This window comes from Rhinolophus ferrumequinum, chromosome 21 (assembly GCF_004115265.2).
Source record: "Rhinolophus ferrumequinum isolate MPI-CBG mRhiFer1 chromosome 21, mRhiFer1_v1.p, whole genome shotgun sequence".
NCBI classification, from domain to species: Eukaryota; Metazoa; Chordata; class Mammalia; order Chiroptera; family Rhinolophidae; genus Rhinolophus; species Rhinolophus ferrumequinum.
Genome location: NC_046304.1, coordinates 50,162,864 through 50,179,725, shown reverse-complemented (window position 1 = coordinate 50,179,725; position 16,862 = coordinate 50,162,864). Strand labels below are relative to the sequence as shown.

At 55.9% G+C, this 16,862-nt stretch overlaps 1 protein-coding gene across 5 annotated transcripts; it reads right to left on the bottom strand.

Annotated features, from left to right (window-relative positions):
- Positions 1-2,599: 2,599 nt before the first annotated feature.
- Positions 2,600-15,623, bottom strand: SLC16A5 (solute carrier family 16 member 5). 5 transcript variants are annotated; one of them, XM_033091486.1, is made up of 7 exons: positions 15,314-15,623; positions 15,057-15,169; positions 14,148-14,335; positions 11,212-11,477; positions 7,833-7,976; positions 4,693-5,502; positions 2,600-3,469 (listed from the first exon to the last, which is right to left on the bottom strand). In XM_033091486.1, the coding sequence occupies exons 4-7, from the start codon at positions 11,408-11,410 to the stop codon at positions 3,219-3,221; spliced, it is 1,404 nt and encodes a 467-aa protein (XP_032947377.1). In that variant the 5' UTR covers positions 11,411-11,477; positions 14,148-14,335; positions 15,057-15,169; positions 15,314-15,623; the 3' UTR covers positions 2,600-3,218. The 5 variants fall into 5 exon arrangements, with proteins under 5 accessions (XP_032947377.1, XP_032947378.1, XP_032947376.1 ...); XM_033091487.1 differs by lacking the exon at positions 15,057-15,169 and adding an exon at positions 14,896-15,018; XM_033091485.1 differs by lacking the exon at positions 15,057-15,169.
- Positions 15,624-16,862: the final 1,239 nt, after the last annotated feature.

The following is a 16,862-nucleotide window of genomic DNA, read 5'->3' as shown; positions in this document are numbered from 1 at the left end:
GCGTACCTCCTCCCCGGAAGGCGAAAGGGGCGGGGCCGGCGCTGAGCTCGCGCGTGCGCACTGCGCTTCTGCCCTGAGGCGCCGGCTGGTGGGGTGCTGCGCCGGCTGGTGGGGTGCGGCGCCGGCTGGTGGGGTGCTGCGCGTGTATTGAGCAGCCCCCCCAGGACCCTTAGCAGCTCACGGGCGCCTCTGTGGGGGCTAACTATGCAGAAGCATCTCCAGACCCCCTTGCATCTGACGAGGCGGCGCAGGCCAACCTCCTCCTCGAAGGGACGCCCCTCCGGAGTGGGCGTCGGCTCCTGTGCCCCCCATAGGGGTCCTTTGAGGATACCTTCTGGTCGGCTTTTCCAAAAGGCCGGGCGAACCTGGCACCCCCTGTTCCCCAACCCTGAGCTGAGTCCGCTATCTCTGTCTCTGGCCAGACATATCGGGAACTGAGTAAAGCTCTTTGTCAGCCAGGCGAGTGGAGAGCGCTGGGGCAGCACCGGCAGGCAGTAGGAGCTTCCGTTCACCTGAATATACCGTCTTGGCGGCTTTCTGGGTCGTAGAGCCCTGAATGCTGAAGCTGTTTGGCCCAGTTCTTTCTTGGGGCTCCTCAGGAAGGTGGTGTGTGACCGAGACCGCGTAGGCGCAGGGGATAAAGGACCAGGGAGGGAAGTGGCCCTGCCGTACTCCCATCGTGCTTGAAATGAACGGGTGAAGGGGGCTTGGGCTGTGAGCTTCCTGAAGGCAAGGACCATGTTCCTTTGGGCCTGAGCCTAGCATGAGGACAGAGCAGCCACCATATTCCAGCTTGCCGTAGCCTTATTGGGAGCAGGCCCCACCTTCGTGCGCTCCGATCCCTGTGGCCAGCCCCTGCCCTGTACACACCCCCTGGGGCAGGAGTTATCACCACAGTCTGGTGCTTGGGTACCATGGCTGCTTCGTGAGGGCGGTGGCCACTGATGGCCTCACCTGGCCCTTCTGCTTCTTTGGGGAGCTGATGCGATCTGGGGAAGTACATCTCAGCCAGGGGGCTTCTCTGCCTCTGGATGGACAAAGGCTTGAGGACAGGATGCAAATGCTTTCCACCCTATGCTGCGCAGGAACTGCTCCAGATCCTCTCTAGAGGATTCCCAGAAAATCAGCTGTGTGTTCTGGAATCAGATGGGCCACCCATCTCGCTCATTTGTTCCTAGGGGCCCTTCTCCTTGAGGGAGAATTCTCAGTCCTTGATTTTGTGCTCAGGGCAGCGACCGGTTCTTATTCCTCTCTGCCCAGTCCCTGGCACACAGTAGATGCTTCATAAATATCTGTTGAAGGAAGTTTGCCTAGAGAATATTGCTACTCTTGCCCAGCAGCAGATAAGGTCAAAATTCCTTATGCTGAATGTTCACTGATATATTTTTTCCTTAAAAGAAATCTGTTTTAAGGAAGTGGGCCTCTAGGGGATGTACATTTCAAAGCCTGGTAGCTACTAGCAGCAAAAGCATTTACCTACTCACCAGCCCCAACTACCTCCGTGTCCCCTCCACTAAGATGGAGGAGGTAGGACTTGGTAAAATGAAGCTTTCCCCCTTCAGTGCACAAGCTGTGGATGGTGGCCAAGCACAGGACTAGAAGAGACTAGCTTATCCACGTCAACCTCCCCCTTTTTCAAAGCCCAGAGATGATGAACAATTTGCCCCAAGTCACATAGCAAATTGTGGCGGAATCAAATGTGAACACAGGTCTCTCCCAGCCTAGAGCCCTTTGCTTCACCTCTGCACTATCTTCTGTGGCCATAAGGGGGCACTCATGGCAGCGTCCTGGAGAAGACAGGACGTCCCCAAGGATGCTTACTCACGCCAGCTGGACCCGTGGAGGAAGGCTAGAGTTGGGTCATGAAAACAAAACCAATCCCCCTGATAAGGTTTTTCTTGTTGGAGCCTGGTTAAGCCTGAATCAACAAGGCTCAGGGCGTGAGCAGCCTTTGCCAAGCTGGGAGAACTTAAGTGGGGGAGGGGGACTTACTCCAGGCCTGTTTTCCTGCTTCATTAGTTCTCAGGGTTTGCAACCTGCTGCAGGAAACATTTTTGTGTATAATTCAAACTGTTTTTCCATTCCCTGGGTTGGTACCCTGCTAGAACAAACTGGGCTGATGACAGCTAGCCCCCAGGGGGTGACCTCGGGGAAGGGCACCAGCAGAGTGTGTGTGTGTGTGGAGCTCTGGCCTCCAGGCCACAGGCACAGGCCAACAGGGAGCAGGGGTGGACTGGCAGCTGGCCCAGACAGCTACTTACTCCACCCTAGGGTTGATACCTCTAACCCAGCAGGGAGAACAGGGTGGCAGGAGGGGAATAGAAGGGCTTCTGTTGCAAAAGCAGCTCCATTTTCAGAGGTCCTTGGGCCCTGCCTAGCAATCCTTCTCACCTGGTCAGTCAAATGTCTGGCTTTCCCCATGCCCAGCATTAATCTTCCCAGCCAAGATACCAGGGGCGGGGGGGGGGGGGGAGGACAAAGGAGGGAGGGAGACCCTGGAGCAGGATCTGCTGGTGTGCAGGGGGCCCCTTGACTTCACTGATTCTAGGACCCAAGTCAGGGGCTCCCCTCCAGTTCTCTGCACAAATGACAGGACAAGTACTCCACCAGACATTTAATTTTTCTCAACCCTGGATCCAGGCCAACTCCTCAGCCTGGCCTTCCACCACGACAGGCCACAAGGCCTTTCTTTTCAAGGTTCCAGTCAACATGAGACCCAGCAACTTGTCCTGGGGACACCCTAAGGGCAAGGGCTGGGTCACTGGGAAGAAGGGCGGCAGGAGGGCTTCGGAGGACAGGCAAGCTCTTTGGAACTGTCTGGAGTTCGGAGAAGGCAAAGAGATCACATCAGAGGCATATAGACTGGACTTGAGGGTCCAGTGTGTTAGTTGTAGCAGCAGCAGTGGGCAGCCAGCTGAGCAGAGCCGGCCATGATGGACGCCAGCAGGGCTCAGACCCACTTTTGTGGGCCCCAAGTACTCTGGTGCCCAAGGAAAAGTCAGGAGGACCTGCTCCTGGATTCTGCTCACTGGAAGGGACCCAGAGTCTTCGGAGGCCAGCCTCCAAGGTCCCAGCTCCTGGCTGAGTCCCAAAGTGCAGAGCCGAGATGGTCTTTGGTTCAGGCTTTCTGAGCAGGACTTCATCACCCCAGCTGCTGGAGAAGCAGCTGGAGATCCCATTCCTGGGCTGAGGCAGTGGTCACTCATTGACCTCGGGGCTCAGACGCTGGTCACATACATGATTTCAGTGGATGGCTGCTTCTCAGATCCATCTGTGCCCTCCACGGTGAGGGCCCGCTGTGGGGCAGCCTCCACGGTGGCTGCTTCCGCCTCTGCCTGCCTGCCCTGCTTCTCCTTCTTTTGCAGGGCACAGAAGCTGCCACCCATGAAGAGAGCAGCTGAGATGAGGAAGAAACTTGACATGTAGAAAACGTAGCTGAAGTTGTTGTTAGTTGTGTCCAGGAGGAAGCCTGGAGGATAGAGAGCAAGTTAGTCCACTGTCTGGAGCCACCAGGCCTCCCCCTGCCACTAAACTGTGTGCTCTGAGAGAGCGGGGACTTTATTTTTGTCCCTGCTGTATCCCCAGTTCTAGGAATTGTAGTAGGCACTCAATAAATAACGTTGAATGAAAGGAGGAGAGGAAACCCTAAACCTCTTCTGGTCCAGGCAGGAAGAGTCCTTAGGCCAAAGGGAACTTAAGGCCATGTCTCTCTTCCCCTTGGTGGCAGGAAACCAAGGAGACAAGGGCCAGTGGAGTCTGGGATATCTGCTCGGCCACGCCCTGGGCCCACCCATACACCTCCTCCTGGAAAGCTCTCTCTGCTTGCTGGCTTAGAGAATGCCCTTGGAAACTGGCATTTGCAACTCCCCACTCAGGGGAAGAGTCCCCATGGCCTTACGGTAATAACCACTGCCACGTGTTGTCTGTTGACTGCCTCGCTCACACAAAAGGGAAGTGCTTCATAAACCTTCCCTTTTGCTCTGAATGTCACACTCCCAGATGCCCAGCACGCCCTCCCATGTGGGGCTCTGCTTCCATATCTGTGCATTTCCCACCCGGCACCAGTCACCAGTGTGACCACAAATGTGTCTCTTTGCTTTAATTCCCGACTCTTCCTCCAGAAGGTAAGTCTTTGCGTCCAGCTATGCGCACCCAGTAACTGCACAGGTAAATCAATGGCAGGTGTTGTTTTCTGCATTTTGCAGATGACACTGGCTCAGAGGAGGAAAATCACTTGCCCGGGTCCCACAGGCAGGAAGTGGGAGAACCAGGATGTTAATAACAGCCGACCCGTGCATCACACCTGCTCGGTGCCAGCTTCTCTACTAAGCTCTTTACTGTACAACTTAAGGTCCTCACCACAAGCCTACCAGGTAGGTTCTGTTAACATCCCCACTTTGCTGATAAGAAAACAAAGTGACAGAGAGGAAGACGACAAACTCAGGTCAGTTTAGTACGCAAACCCCTACTCTCAACCGTTCATACCCTGAGCGCCAGCTGGGGAACACGCTGTAGCCAGTCCCCCAGGATGCTTGGGAAAGTCACAGATTCCAAGTTCTAACCCCTGCGATGCTGGCCGGGGCCCACACCTGTCCAGACTGTTCCCTTTGCCTCACCCCTGACCCTGCCTGCCCAGGCCTTACTCACGCCCACCTGGCCGCCCTCCCTCCTGCCCTCCCTCCCGGGTCTCACCAGCCAGTGGAGGGGAGATGAGGATGGAGATACTCTCCAGGATGGTGCAGAGGCCCAGGGCCCTGGAGAACCGGTCCATGGGCACCACGTCCATGAGGACCTGGAAGAAGAGGGCACCAACTCCACTCATGGACACGCTGTACACCAGGCAGTAGCCGACCAGCACCCGGAAGTCGGCCGACGCCACGCACACCAGGTTGGTGAGCCCATTGAGCAGGACTGCCAGGCTGAACAGGTACTTGCGGTGGCTGGCAAAGTCCTGCCGTCCTGCCACCAGCCCGGCCATGGGCCGCAGGAATATGTTGCTAAAGCCGATAATGGAGATAAGCAGGGCCGCCTTGTGCTCATCCACGCCGTGCCGCATGGCGTATGGCACCAGGAAGACGTGTGGCAGCGGGAAACCCAGGATCATCCACGCGACACCCAGTGTGAACACACGGTAGCCTGCGTTGTGCCACAGGATGTCAAAAGCCAGGTGGCGCTGGACGGCCCGGCCACACGCTGCCAGGCAGCTGGGCACAGGCGTCTTGGAAGGTGGAGGGGGGCCTTCTCTGGTTTCAGGAGGCACGCTGGTGGCCACAGGCCTCAAGATGGCCCCGCAGACACAGCAGTGGAGAAAAACCCCACCGAAGACAAGAAAGGTGCCCCGCCAGCCCAGGTCCTCCAGGAGGTAGCGGGCGAGCAGCGGCCAGAGCGTGATGCCCAGGGAGACGCCCACCGAGGCCAATGCGTTGGCCATTGCCTGCCGGCGGATGAAGTAAAAGCCCAGCACAGTGATGGTCGACTGGAAGCTGAAGCACATGCCCAGGCCTGTGGTTGGAGAGGGGAAACCAGCTCGAGGGTGTTCTGGGGTCTCCCATCGCACCCACAGTGGGGGGCATGGGACCATGTCCCATGTTTGTCCTCCCTTTCTAGCCCAGACCCACCTCCAGGTCCCCAGGGATTAAGATGGAATCAGCCTGCCTTGCCCTCTCTGGAGAAGCATCCCGCCCCTCAGATCTGCCCTCTCAAAGCTGCCAGGGGCACAGCCGTCCTCTTGGCACAGCACCTGGGTGGTCTTCAAAAACCTAAATCAAATGGTCTCTCCCCTGCTTAACACCTCGCAGGGACTTCCATCACACCTAGAAAAAAACCGAAGTATTACAGCCCCAGAAGACTGTACAGTCTGGCTCCTGGCCACCTCTTGGGTGCATACTTCTCGGGTGCCATCTCAGGCCACTCTTCCTGTCACTCACCAGGATCTAGCCACATCAGCTTTATCCCCTTGGTCTGGACACCTACCTAGGGACACTGCAGTTACCATTCCCTCTGCCTAGAATACGCTTCCCCAGGATCTTCCTCTCCTGACTCAGCTCAGATGCCACCTCCCCACCCACTCTTTGCCTGTCCCCACACAGCTGAACATGCTGGAGAGAAAGCTCACAACCCCGTGACCACTGACCACCTGGGTTGTCCGTGATGCCACTCGTCCGTTTTCTCTCCCACCTCCTAGATGACCCCTGGGCTTTTTCCCTCTTTATACTCGAACACCTAACCTTTCCTCACTCCCAGTTGACCGTCTGCCTTCCCGCCTATGACAACAGACTGTCCGTACTCCCAGTCAAGGCCAGCCCTGTATCTTGTCCACTCAAAGACATATCCCCCCCAGCAATTTTCCTTTCTCCTGCATCATCCATTTTCTCCTCTTTTCTAGATCATTCTCCTTCATTGTTTTTTTCTATCCATTGAAAACAAAACAAAACCCTCTCTTGACCGCACAGCCTCTTCTGGGTCCCGGCCCATTTCTCTGCTCCCCTTACATCAAAATTTCTTGGAAGTGTTGTTTATCTCAGCTGTCTTCAATTTCCCTCTTCCGTTCTCTGTTGAACCTATTCCAGTCAGACTTTCACTCCACCTCTGCTCCAGAATTACTCTTACCAAGGTCACCAACCTCCACATTGCCAAGTCCATAGAGTCTGGTCCCCCCTCAATCTGACCCTTCAGCAGCAGTGATAGTCAATCATTCTCTCCTCTCAAACTTTCTTCAGTCACTTTCTCGAGAAACCCCACCCTCTTGGTTCTCCTTCCTGTCACTTCTTCCACTCTACACTACTAAACACTGGAGTGTCCTGGGGCTCAGTCTCCCTCCTTCCCTTAGTGACACCAGGGTGATACCTCATCCCAAGACTCGAATACCAGCCACCTCATGATGCTCCAACCGCTCCTTCCAGCTCAGGGCCTGTTCCCTGAACTCCAGACTGGCTGTATCCAAACCTGACCTTCCCATCTTCCTGCAAACCTTCTCTCATCCACTCATTTCCCCATTGTCCTTAGGAGCTATTTTATTGTTTCCATGGCTCAGGGCAAAAAGCCCTGGTGTCACCCTTCTTGGCTCTTGCGTCCTCCTTAACTCTTCTCTGTCCCTCACGTGCATTCCTGAACCCAACCACTTCTCATCGCCACCCTGATTTCAGGTACAACCTCTTCATGCCTGGGTGATGACCACACCTCTACCTGTCCTCCTGTTCCCAGCTTCGCCCCCTACCGTGTATTCTTAACACCATGGTGGAGTGGTGCTTTCAAAATAGTGGTCAGATAATGTCACTCACCCACCGCCTGAATCCCTCAAATGGCTTCCCATCTCGCTACAACAGAACCCCCACCCAGCCTCCATCCCACCCACTGACCCCTGTCCATGCCCCTCTGCCCTACTGGCCACTCACTGCTCCTGGACACCTCAGGGCCTTTACACTTGCTGTGCCCTCTGCCTGGAATGCTCTTCCCCAGATCCCTCTCCTCCATGAGCTCCCTGCCCAACGGAGGGAAGGGCTCCGTTTCTGCGAGGCCTTCCCTCACTGCCCTCCCGCAAACAGCAACCTCCCCCAGCTCTGCTCTATCTGTTGCCTTGGCTGTTCTAGATAGTCTACCTTATCACCTGTTTATCTCTGCCCGCCACCTCCCCGAATCAGCACACGATCACATCAGCTCTCCTGTCTTCTCACAAACTTGTCACGATCAGAAATGACCCTGATTTATCTGTTCATGGTCCCTCTCCCTCACATAAACAGCCCCAGCAGACTAGGAGCCGTGCCTGTCCTGTTCACTGTGCCTGGCATTTTGTAATAGGTGCCCAGTACTTCTCAGGATGGAATGACAGTCACCTGTGATGAATCCTGCTGCGAGGTAGAGCTGGCTGAGGGTGCGGCAGAAGGAGCTCGCCACCATGCCCAGGCAGGCCAAAATGCCCCCAAGCATCACCGTCACTCGGCAGCCAAAGCGTCCCACCAGGATGCTGCACAGGGGGCCTGTGAGGTGGAGGCAGGGGAGGCAGGGAGGAGGTGCCAGTCAGCAGGTGGCAGCTGACTGAGGAGGTCTGGAGGGAGGGGACAGCGAGGCTGAGAGGGGTCCAGCAGGAACTAGCCAGGAGGATAGAGGGCATAAGCCCAGGAGCTCACAGGCCTGGATCTGATGCCCACCCTGCCACGGACTGGCCATGTGGCCCGAGCAAGGCTGATCTCACTCTGTGCCTCAGTTTCCTCCCCTACAGAGGGATCAGACTGGGTGATGTGTGACCAGGTGTCAGGTGAGGTGCTACAAATGTTCAGTTTGACCCAGACAAGGCTCCCCAGAGGTGTTCCACAAGGCCCTTTGCTGCACTGACCTGAGGCTGCTTCCATCCAGGTGAAACAGGATTGGCTCATGACCTAGGTGGGCACTCCTCACTGGGGGGGTCTGTCTCAGAGGGCGGGGACCCCAAGCATCTAAATCATGGTGAGCCCTTGCTCCTACCCCATCCTCAAGACTGGTCACAGCCCTCTCTCCACCCTCCCACCTCTCTAGGCCCTAGGCCACTCTGCACCCCCTTGCACTGGCCTCTGGAGAAAACTGGATGGGGTACCTTCTCCCCTCCATCACCTCCAGCCACCACCAGAGTCTTGCACCCAGATGTTTGGCACCTGGTGGAGAGGGGCCTGTTCTCCTCCATCGCACCCCCCTGAACAGCTTTCTCAGCAGCCCAGACCCAGACCAGTAGAAACAAGCCAGTCCTGGCCGGCTGCTCCTCACCTTGCAAGGCCCCTTTCACTGAACGCCCTGCCCCCAAGTACACACATGGAGTTGCTCCACAGTTACTCTCCCAGCCTGCAGTCACAGGGACAGGGAAAGTGGGTGTGCGCAGGCAGTTTGTGTGTGTTTGGGGTGGAGAGGGGATGTGTGGGTGTCAGCCAGCATGAGCATGCGAGTGACAGGGAGTGAGCAGCCCATCCTCAGAGATAATCAAGCAGAGGCAGCTGCAGAGGGAGGCAAGGCTTTGAAATGGACATGACCACTGACCCACATGTCTCCTCTACCCTCATACTTTGACCTGGGGAAAGCCCCGAGTCATCGAGTTGGGGGTGCTGGCTGGGACGTGTGCCAGTTTAGCTAAAGTACTGGGGTGGAGCGCTGGAAGGCAGAGCTTTTCTTTGGCACGGACACTGGTTCTGCCCTGAAATTACTATGCAACCTTGGGCAAGCCATGTACTTTGTATTTGCCTGCTTTCCTCATCGAGAGAGACAGAGAGAGAGAGAGAGAGAGATTGAGAGAGAGAGAGAGAGAGAGAGAGAGAGAGAGAGAGAGAGAGAGAGAGAGAGAGAGAGAGAAGGGCACACTTAGGATCAATGATACGAGGTCTGATAATTAAGTTCGAGAACTTGTTACAATGCTGTTGCTAACCTTTTTTGATATCAGAGGGATTATTCATTATGAATTTGTATCAACTGGACAAACAGTTAACCAAGTTCACTGTTTGAAGTGCTGAAAAGGCTGCGTGAAAAAATCAGATGATCTGAACTTTTCGCCAACAGTTCATGGCTCTTGCATCACGACAATGCACCAGCTCACACGGCACTGTCTGTGAGGGAGTTTTTAACCAGTAAAAAAAATAACTGTATTGGAACACCCTCCCTACTCACTTGATCTGGCCCCCAATGACTTCTTTCTTTACCTGAAGATAAAGGAAATATTGAAAGGAAGACATTTTGATGACATTCAGGACATCAAGAGTAATACGACAATAGCTCTGATGGCCATTCCAGAAAAAGAGTTCCAAAATTGCTTTGAAGGGTGGACTAGGCACTGGAATCAGTGCACAGCTTCCCAAGGGGAGTCCTTTGAAGGTGACCGTACTGATATTCAGCAATGAGGTATGTAGCACTTTTTCTAGGATGAGTTTGCAAACTTAATTGTCATACTTCGTACTTTCAAGTTTAAAATTTCTACCATACTCTGAATGAGCATAGGCTAAAGGTGTGTGTGTATGTGAGACAGACAGACAAGACAGACAGGAGTCCCAAGCTGAAATATTATGGCGTAGAGCCTGAGTCTAAAGCTGGCTGGGGAGTGGAGGTCCCCACTGGATGCCTGGCTCCCAGCCCCTGGCCCAGACCCCTTTTCTGGCTGCATGGAAGGAACCATCTGAGGGTGCTACTTCTGCCCCAACCTTGCAGGCCAAAGGTCATGAGGTCTGGACTGGGCCAGGCCTTTCCCCTTGCCCTGAGCCCACACCCCAGGTGGCAGGTTCAGGGGTCATCCCAGCAAGGATGGCACCTACCCCAATCTGACCACCCTCCTGATTCAAGGAAAGGACCTGAAATAACAAGTAGGCTGCTGGTGCCACGTGGAGGGAGTGGTAGGAGATAAGCAGGGAGATGGGGTCAGCTAAGGCAAGCACACCCCCTGTGGAGAGCCCTGCGGCCCTGTCAGACCCTGTTCCAGTTGACTCGGCCCTCCTGGAGGCCTGTCTGTGGCGTCTCCCTGGATGCCACAGAAGCTCCCAGAAGCTGAGAAGAGGCCCCTGAGGCCAGGCTGCTGTGAACTCTCCTGGGCAGCTTCTGACCTTTACCTATTGCTGGGGGCAGGGTGAGGTGGTCACATTTCTGGAGGCACCAACCAAGAAATGAGGGGGGCTGCCTTCCCTCCATCTCCACAGCCCTTGAAACCCCCTCTCTGCTTCTTGGTGAGAGACGGGGCTCTTGCCTTGCCCCCATCTTGCTCCGGGTGTCTTCCTCAAGCCCCCTTTGCAGTCCCAAGCCCCGATGGTCTCCAGAATACTAATACTTCACAGCGGTTTCCACTTCCCTAGCTCCGCACTTGCCAAGTGTCCTGTGATCTTCCCTATGACCCCATGTGGGAGGTGGGCAGGATGTTGGGTGTTACCCCCACATTGCAGGGGAAGAAACTGAGGTTCAGAGTGATCGCCCAGCTGGACCCCACGCCGCTCCTCGCTCCTCCGCCAGTCTCGGCTGAGCGTGACACTCCTACGATCTGGATGTGTCCCACAGTAGCCACTGACAACTGGCTTTGCATCTTAGGCACCTCTCCGCCTCCCAGCTTTTACTCCTCTGCACCGCAGCCCAGCCCAACCCAGCCAAGTGGGATTCCAGCCAGCGGGGGCAGGCCCTGCTGAAATCAGGTGAAATCTTAGCCTTTCAGCCTCTGAGAGAAGGACGGAGCAGGCCAGGCTCTTTCTCATCCCTCCCTGGGCCCTTCAGGCTGCTTACCCCCCGCGTGGAGCATGGCCGTCAGAATGGAGGGGAACCAGGAGGTCTCACTGTTGCTGGCCTGGAACTCATGCTGTAGCTCAGTGAAGAAGATGCCGATGCACGTGGGGAAGCCCAGGGTGAGGCCCTGGGTCATCATGGAGGCCAGCAGGACCACCCAGGCCCAGCCGCCGTCTGCACGCTCCAGGGCCTGGGGCATCCTCTGCTAGGAACGCTGCTGCCACGGCGTCAGGCCGCACCGCCACTGCTACCACTGACTGGGCTGCCTGGGGAGGGGACAGAATGGAGCTGCCAGCCCTCTACCAGCCCATGTGCCACCTTTCCTGGGCGGCTGACACCATCCCTTCCTCTTGCCCCAGCACCAGGTATCAGGAGCACCACCCCCTGGGAGGTGGCCAGAGGCCCACGCATTGGCTTTCGCACCTCCTTTCATGCACTTCTCAGAGCCAGCCTAACAGGAGGGGCAGGCAGGGGAGCGATCAGTGGGATAAGGCAGGTGAGTGGAATTCTTTCTAGCCTAGCATCACTTGGTGGTCAGCAGATGGCACTTCCTGGCCCAGCCTTGGCCCCCCCACACAGCAAGCACTCAGTGACTGCTTGTAGAATGAAGCAGGTCTCTAGAGCCAGTGAAGTCCCACTGTCCCCACAGGCACACACAGATACATTTTCAAACATTCACAACCAGGCTTCCTGCACACAAACAGACTTTTGAAATACTACATTAAGAGCAAAGTTCACTGTCAGTATTGTTGTGAAAGCCAAGGTGAGCAAGCCGGTGCTAGGTACGGCCAAGGAGTGTACAGAGAACAGCTTAACAAGGGCATCAAAGAAACAGCTTTCAAGGAGAAGGTAAGGGTCGCATCCAGAAGCCTTCGGAAAGCACCTGATAACACTCCTTTTACAAGGTGTCACGGCCAAAAATCAAGTTGTACAATCACGATGAATAATGACCTGTCACCTACAAGGGCTTTTCTGAGTACCCCCACCACACACACACACACACACACACACACAGGCACACACAAATACATACACTCACAGATACGTACACAGTCACACATGGACACATACTAAGACAAACACTTACAGACACACACTTACATAGACACATGCAGGCAAGCCCAGAGACATACAAACAAACGCAGACAGATAGACACATGCTACACAGACATACAGGCACACACACACCCTTACATTTTTGGCTCAATCCTTGCCAGCACCAGGCCACTTCCCCTCATCACAGAAGCTGCCAGAACCAGGCCTTGAAGCCCCAGGCCTCCTCCCCAAATGCAGACAGCCCCTTCCCAGACCCCTCCATCCTGGCTCTCCCCGTGCTGCACCCTCAGACCTCACCCTCACTCAGGGCTCCAAGCTCGGCTGGCAATGGGAGCAGATTTCGTTTCTGTGAAGCCAAGGGTCCCATGAGCTACTGTTCCCACAGCCTTCCTCCTTTTAGCCCCAGGTCCAGGGAAGATCCATGGAAACTCAGGAAACTCTCAGAAATATGAAACCCCTTCTTCCTGCCAAGCCCAGCACCCACACCTTTCCCCTAGGCCCAGGAGATTTAAAACAGCACCTAAGCTGGATCCACCCTAAAATGTTCCTTCACATGCTCCAACCCTTCTTTGGGGCACAGTCCTGCCAAAGTGAGCATCCCATTCATCCCAGCCTCAAGTGTGAGTGTGTGTGCGTCCCTGAGCCCCTTGTGTGGACCAGGAGCGCCTCCTGCCCCCCGCCCCCGGCTCCTCCCCGTCAGCGGCCCTAGAGATCCTGTCTGCCCGCCTGATCCTCCTGGCCTAGCTCCAGGCTCCGGCAAACCTCAGATACGGTGCCTCCAGCAAACTGGCTCTTGCCCCTTCCAGGATTTCTGTTCCCTCAGCAAATGGAAAGGCCACCACCGCCACCTGATCCTCTCTACAGTGACCTGAATGTCAAGTCTCCACACCCTTCTCCATAGCTCGCCCCTCCTCCCCAACACATCCCAGCCCCTCAACCTTCCAGGACCTGCCCCGTTCCCCTCTTCCTCTAACAAGGGCCACCAGCCTTCCTTTGCTGCCCTCACATCTCCTGTTCTCCCTCCACTGCAGCCCCACCCCTGGCACTCCCCAGTCCCGGGAACCTGCAGGTTTCCCTTTAGAGCAGCAGGCTGTCACTGACTGAGAGGTGGCAGGGAGGAAGGGAGATGAGAAGAGACCTGTAGGAGGGTCTGGCAGCTGGACCCCACCCCCTCCCCGCCCCGCCCCTAGCTCTGGTCCCTTCTGGTTCATCCCTGTCCTGCCCTCTGTGAAGAGGTCTCTTTAGTGCCTTTGTCAGCAGCCACTTCTCCGGGCAGGAGCTTTGGGGACTTTCTCCAGGATTCTGACCTTCACTCTGCACCCATTTTCCCTCCAGAAACTCCCAGTGGGGCTAGAGCTTCACAGCTTCTCTTCCCGGAGGCCTCCTGGGACAATCAGAGGCCAGGAAACCCTAAGCACCTTTGCGCTCTCTGCTTCCCAGGTCTGGGAGCCCCGCTCCCCTGCAGATTCAGCCTTCCACGAGAGGGCCATCCCCTCCCACACCCCAGCAACTCCCACATCACACACACAGCTTTTATGTCCAGTTGGTCCTCCAGCCCCTTCCCCCACTAAGCTACCCCCCCCACACACCCAGGAACTTGGCTGCAGCCATGATTCTGAAATCTTTAGCCAGACAGATGTCTGAATGGCCCTTCAAGATTCAGCCCTGGCAGAACTCCTAGGAAGCTACCCTAACCTCCAGCCCAGGCTGGGCCCCCATCCTGTTTTTCTCTCCTTAATAATGGTTTTCACACCTCACTGCAGTGATCTATTCTTTTATCTTATTGCCCCGCCCCTCCCCCCTTCCACACTATAAGCTGGGACCTGCTCACACCCCCACCGGCCTCTGGCAGAGCTCCAGATAATATTAATGTGACCCACCTGTGTTCCCCAGTAGGCAGGCAAGCCCAGGAAGACCAAGAGTGACCCAGCTTCCTGGCAGGCCAGTCCATTCCAGAAGAGTCAAGCAGAGCGGAGAAGAGATGGGGTTGGGGGCTGCTGCCTTGTCTCTGCCCCAAGAGAGAAGTGGTCTTTCCTTCGTACTGGGACCCGTGAGTCATGATCACTGCCTGGTGTGTGGTTGGGGCAAGGAGGGAGATATGGCTGGAGACACTTCACTCACTTGCTGCGACTGGAGGTGAGCCGCTTTCCACAGGAGCCACTGACCTCCGCCCTCAGGGACTCCACCCCTCACCCCCAGAGTGAGACTATCTTCATGACCAATTGACAAAACCAAGGTGACGTTTCATGTCCTCCCATCATCACATAGCCCCTGGTCTGTTTTTAGGGCTTCCCATCTGATGACAGAGGCCTTGCTGGGCTCACAGAATCCTTTCCCTGCCCCCTCTAGCTTGCAGATAGGGTCAAAAGGGTGAGCAGATGCTCTCATGCACAGCTTTGGGATTACCGCGCTGGTGTGCAGGTGAGAGGAAAAGGAGGAACCACAAGCCCCAGAGTGGAGAAAGCATGGCAGACCCTGGAGACCCGTTCCCTCACCAGACCCCGTATCGGGTGGGACCTGGCCTGGAGCGCAGGACACGGGACTGGCAGCAGTAGGGCTCCCGCTGGGCAGGAGAGCTGCAAGAGCCAGCTTGAGCTTGTGGCCTGACAAGCCCTCAAACCCCTGCACCTGGCAGGGGCCCGGGAAGGAAGGAGGCAGTTCCAGCGATCCGCGAGCTGGGGCAAATCACCGTCTCCCTTCTCTGCCCCGAAACGTGCCCCACATTCCCCGCAGGGGCCGGCTGACCGCAGCCTGGAAGGGGGACGGAACAGGCAACAGAACTTCATGACCTCTTGTCACCCTGGCCACGTCCCTGCCATCCAGGATTTAGTTTCCACTCAGCTTCCCACTTCAGCAGGAAGGATCTCGTCTGGGTAGGGCTTCGGGGACGTCCAGGCGGCGCCTGCGTACAGATTTCAGGCCAGGCCGTGGGTGGTGCCCGTCCCCTCACCCCCTAGGCCGTGGAGGGCAAGGAGTTGCTCTGGGGAGACCCCCTCAGGCCGGGACAGCTCAGAACAAGGACAGAAAGGCTTTTCCGGATCCTCACCCCCGACAGGCGGAAAGGGGCCTGGGAGGCCCAGGGCGAGGCGGCTCTGCGACGGCGCTGACGAGGACGGCGGCGGCAGGACGCTTTGGGGGCCTGACAGCCGGCGCACCGGCTCGCACAGGCCCAGCGGACCCGCGGCTCCTCTCCCGCCGAGCGCAGCTTCCTGCGGCCCGGCCCGCCCGCGGTGGAGGCGCCAAGACGGCGGGGCGGGCAGGCGGCAAGGACTAGCCAGGAACCACAGCCGGGGGAGGCGGGCCACAGGCGCCGGTGGGCGGAACCGCCTCGGAGCCGCCGGGGAGTGGGGAAGGAGGCCTCGCTTCGAGGTGGGAGGGCGTGGCGAGGCGTGGCCAGGGCCCGCACCCCTCATCTCAGCCTGGTCCCTTCCTCTGAGTGACCTGGACGGTCCAGCAGCGGGGCCGGGCTGCGAACGCCGGCTGGGCGGGGTCATTTGCATGTCGTTAGCATGTAATTTGCATAGCCCACAGGCACACTCTCCCGCTTACCCGATACTCGCGCCCCGGGGGTTCTAGGGCCCCAGGAGTGGGAGGGAGAAAGGTGATTAAGAGACTCCACGTCCCTGCGGGAGTGGGTGGGAGGCCAGGGTGGAGGATTCCTTCTTTGGGATTTTTAGCTGCCCGAGGTCCTTCCAAAGAAAGCCTGGAGTATTGAGGGCCACACCCAGGGGAACCCAGGCAAGCAGCTGTGGGGAGCAGAGAAGAGGAGCCCGTCAGAGGACGCCCGCCACATCCGCATGCCCCCCTCAGAACCTGAGGCCCTTTCATTTTTCTTCCTAAGCTAGCCAGCCGTTGATATGCGTTGTTTAAAATGTGTTCAATTACTACAAAGTTACAGTAATCAAGATAGAGTGGTACTGGCATAAGGATAGACACACGTATCAGTGGAATAGAATTGAGAATAAACCGTTACATTTATGGTCAATTGTTTTCCACAAGACAGTGCAGTGCGGGAAGAATAGTCTTTTCAGCAAATGATGCTGGAACAACTGAATATCCACGTGCTAAAGAAAAAGGTGTTGGACTTCTACATCGCACCATTTAAATGAAAAAAAAATGATCTAGATGGAAATGTAAGAACTAAAACTATAAAACTTTTAGAAGAAAACACAGGAGTAAATCTTTATGACCATGGATTTGGGCCATGGATTCTTAGATACAACACCAAAAGCACAGGGACAAAGGAGAAAACACATACATTGGACATCATCAAAATAAAAAACTTGCACCAAAGACACCATCAGGAAAGTGAAAAGATAACCGTCAAAATGGGAGAAAATATTTGCAAGTCGTATATCAGTTATGGGACTTGTATTGAGAACTCTTACAACTTTAAAAAGACAACTCCATTAAAAACAGGCAAAGAATCTGAGTAGACATTTCTCCAAAGAAGATATATAACTGGCCAACAAGCACATGAAGAGATGCTCAACATCATTATTCAGCAGGGAAATGCAAATCAAACCACAATGAGATACCACTTCTCACCTACTAGGATGGCTTCACTTCTAGGTGAATCATGTAGGAGATACTTG

What these genes read in the sequence shown, in the direction of transcription:
- SLC16A5 (XM_033091486.1), bottom strand. Translation starts at nt 11,410, where the DNA reads ATGCCCCAGGCCCTGGAGCGTGCAGACGGCGGCTGGGCCTGGGTGGTC. An exon ending in CGCAGCAGGATTCATCACAG is followed by an intron (nt 5,503 to 7,832) that starts GTGACTGTCATT and finishes CTCCAACCACAG; the next exon opens with GCCTGGGCATGTGCTTCAGC. An exon ending in CATCTCCCCTCCACTGGCTG is followed by an intron (nt 3,470 to 4,692) that starts GTGAGACCCGGG and finishes TCTATCCTCCAG; the next exon opens with GCTTCCTCCTGGACACAACT.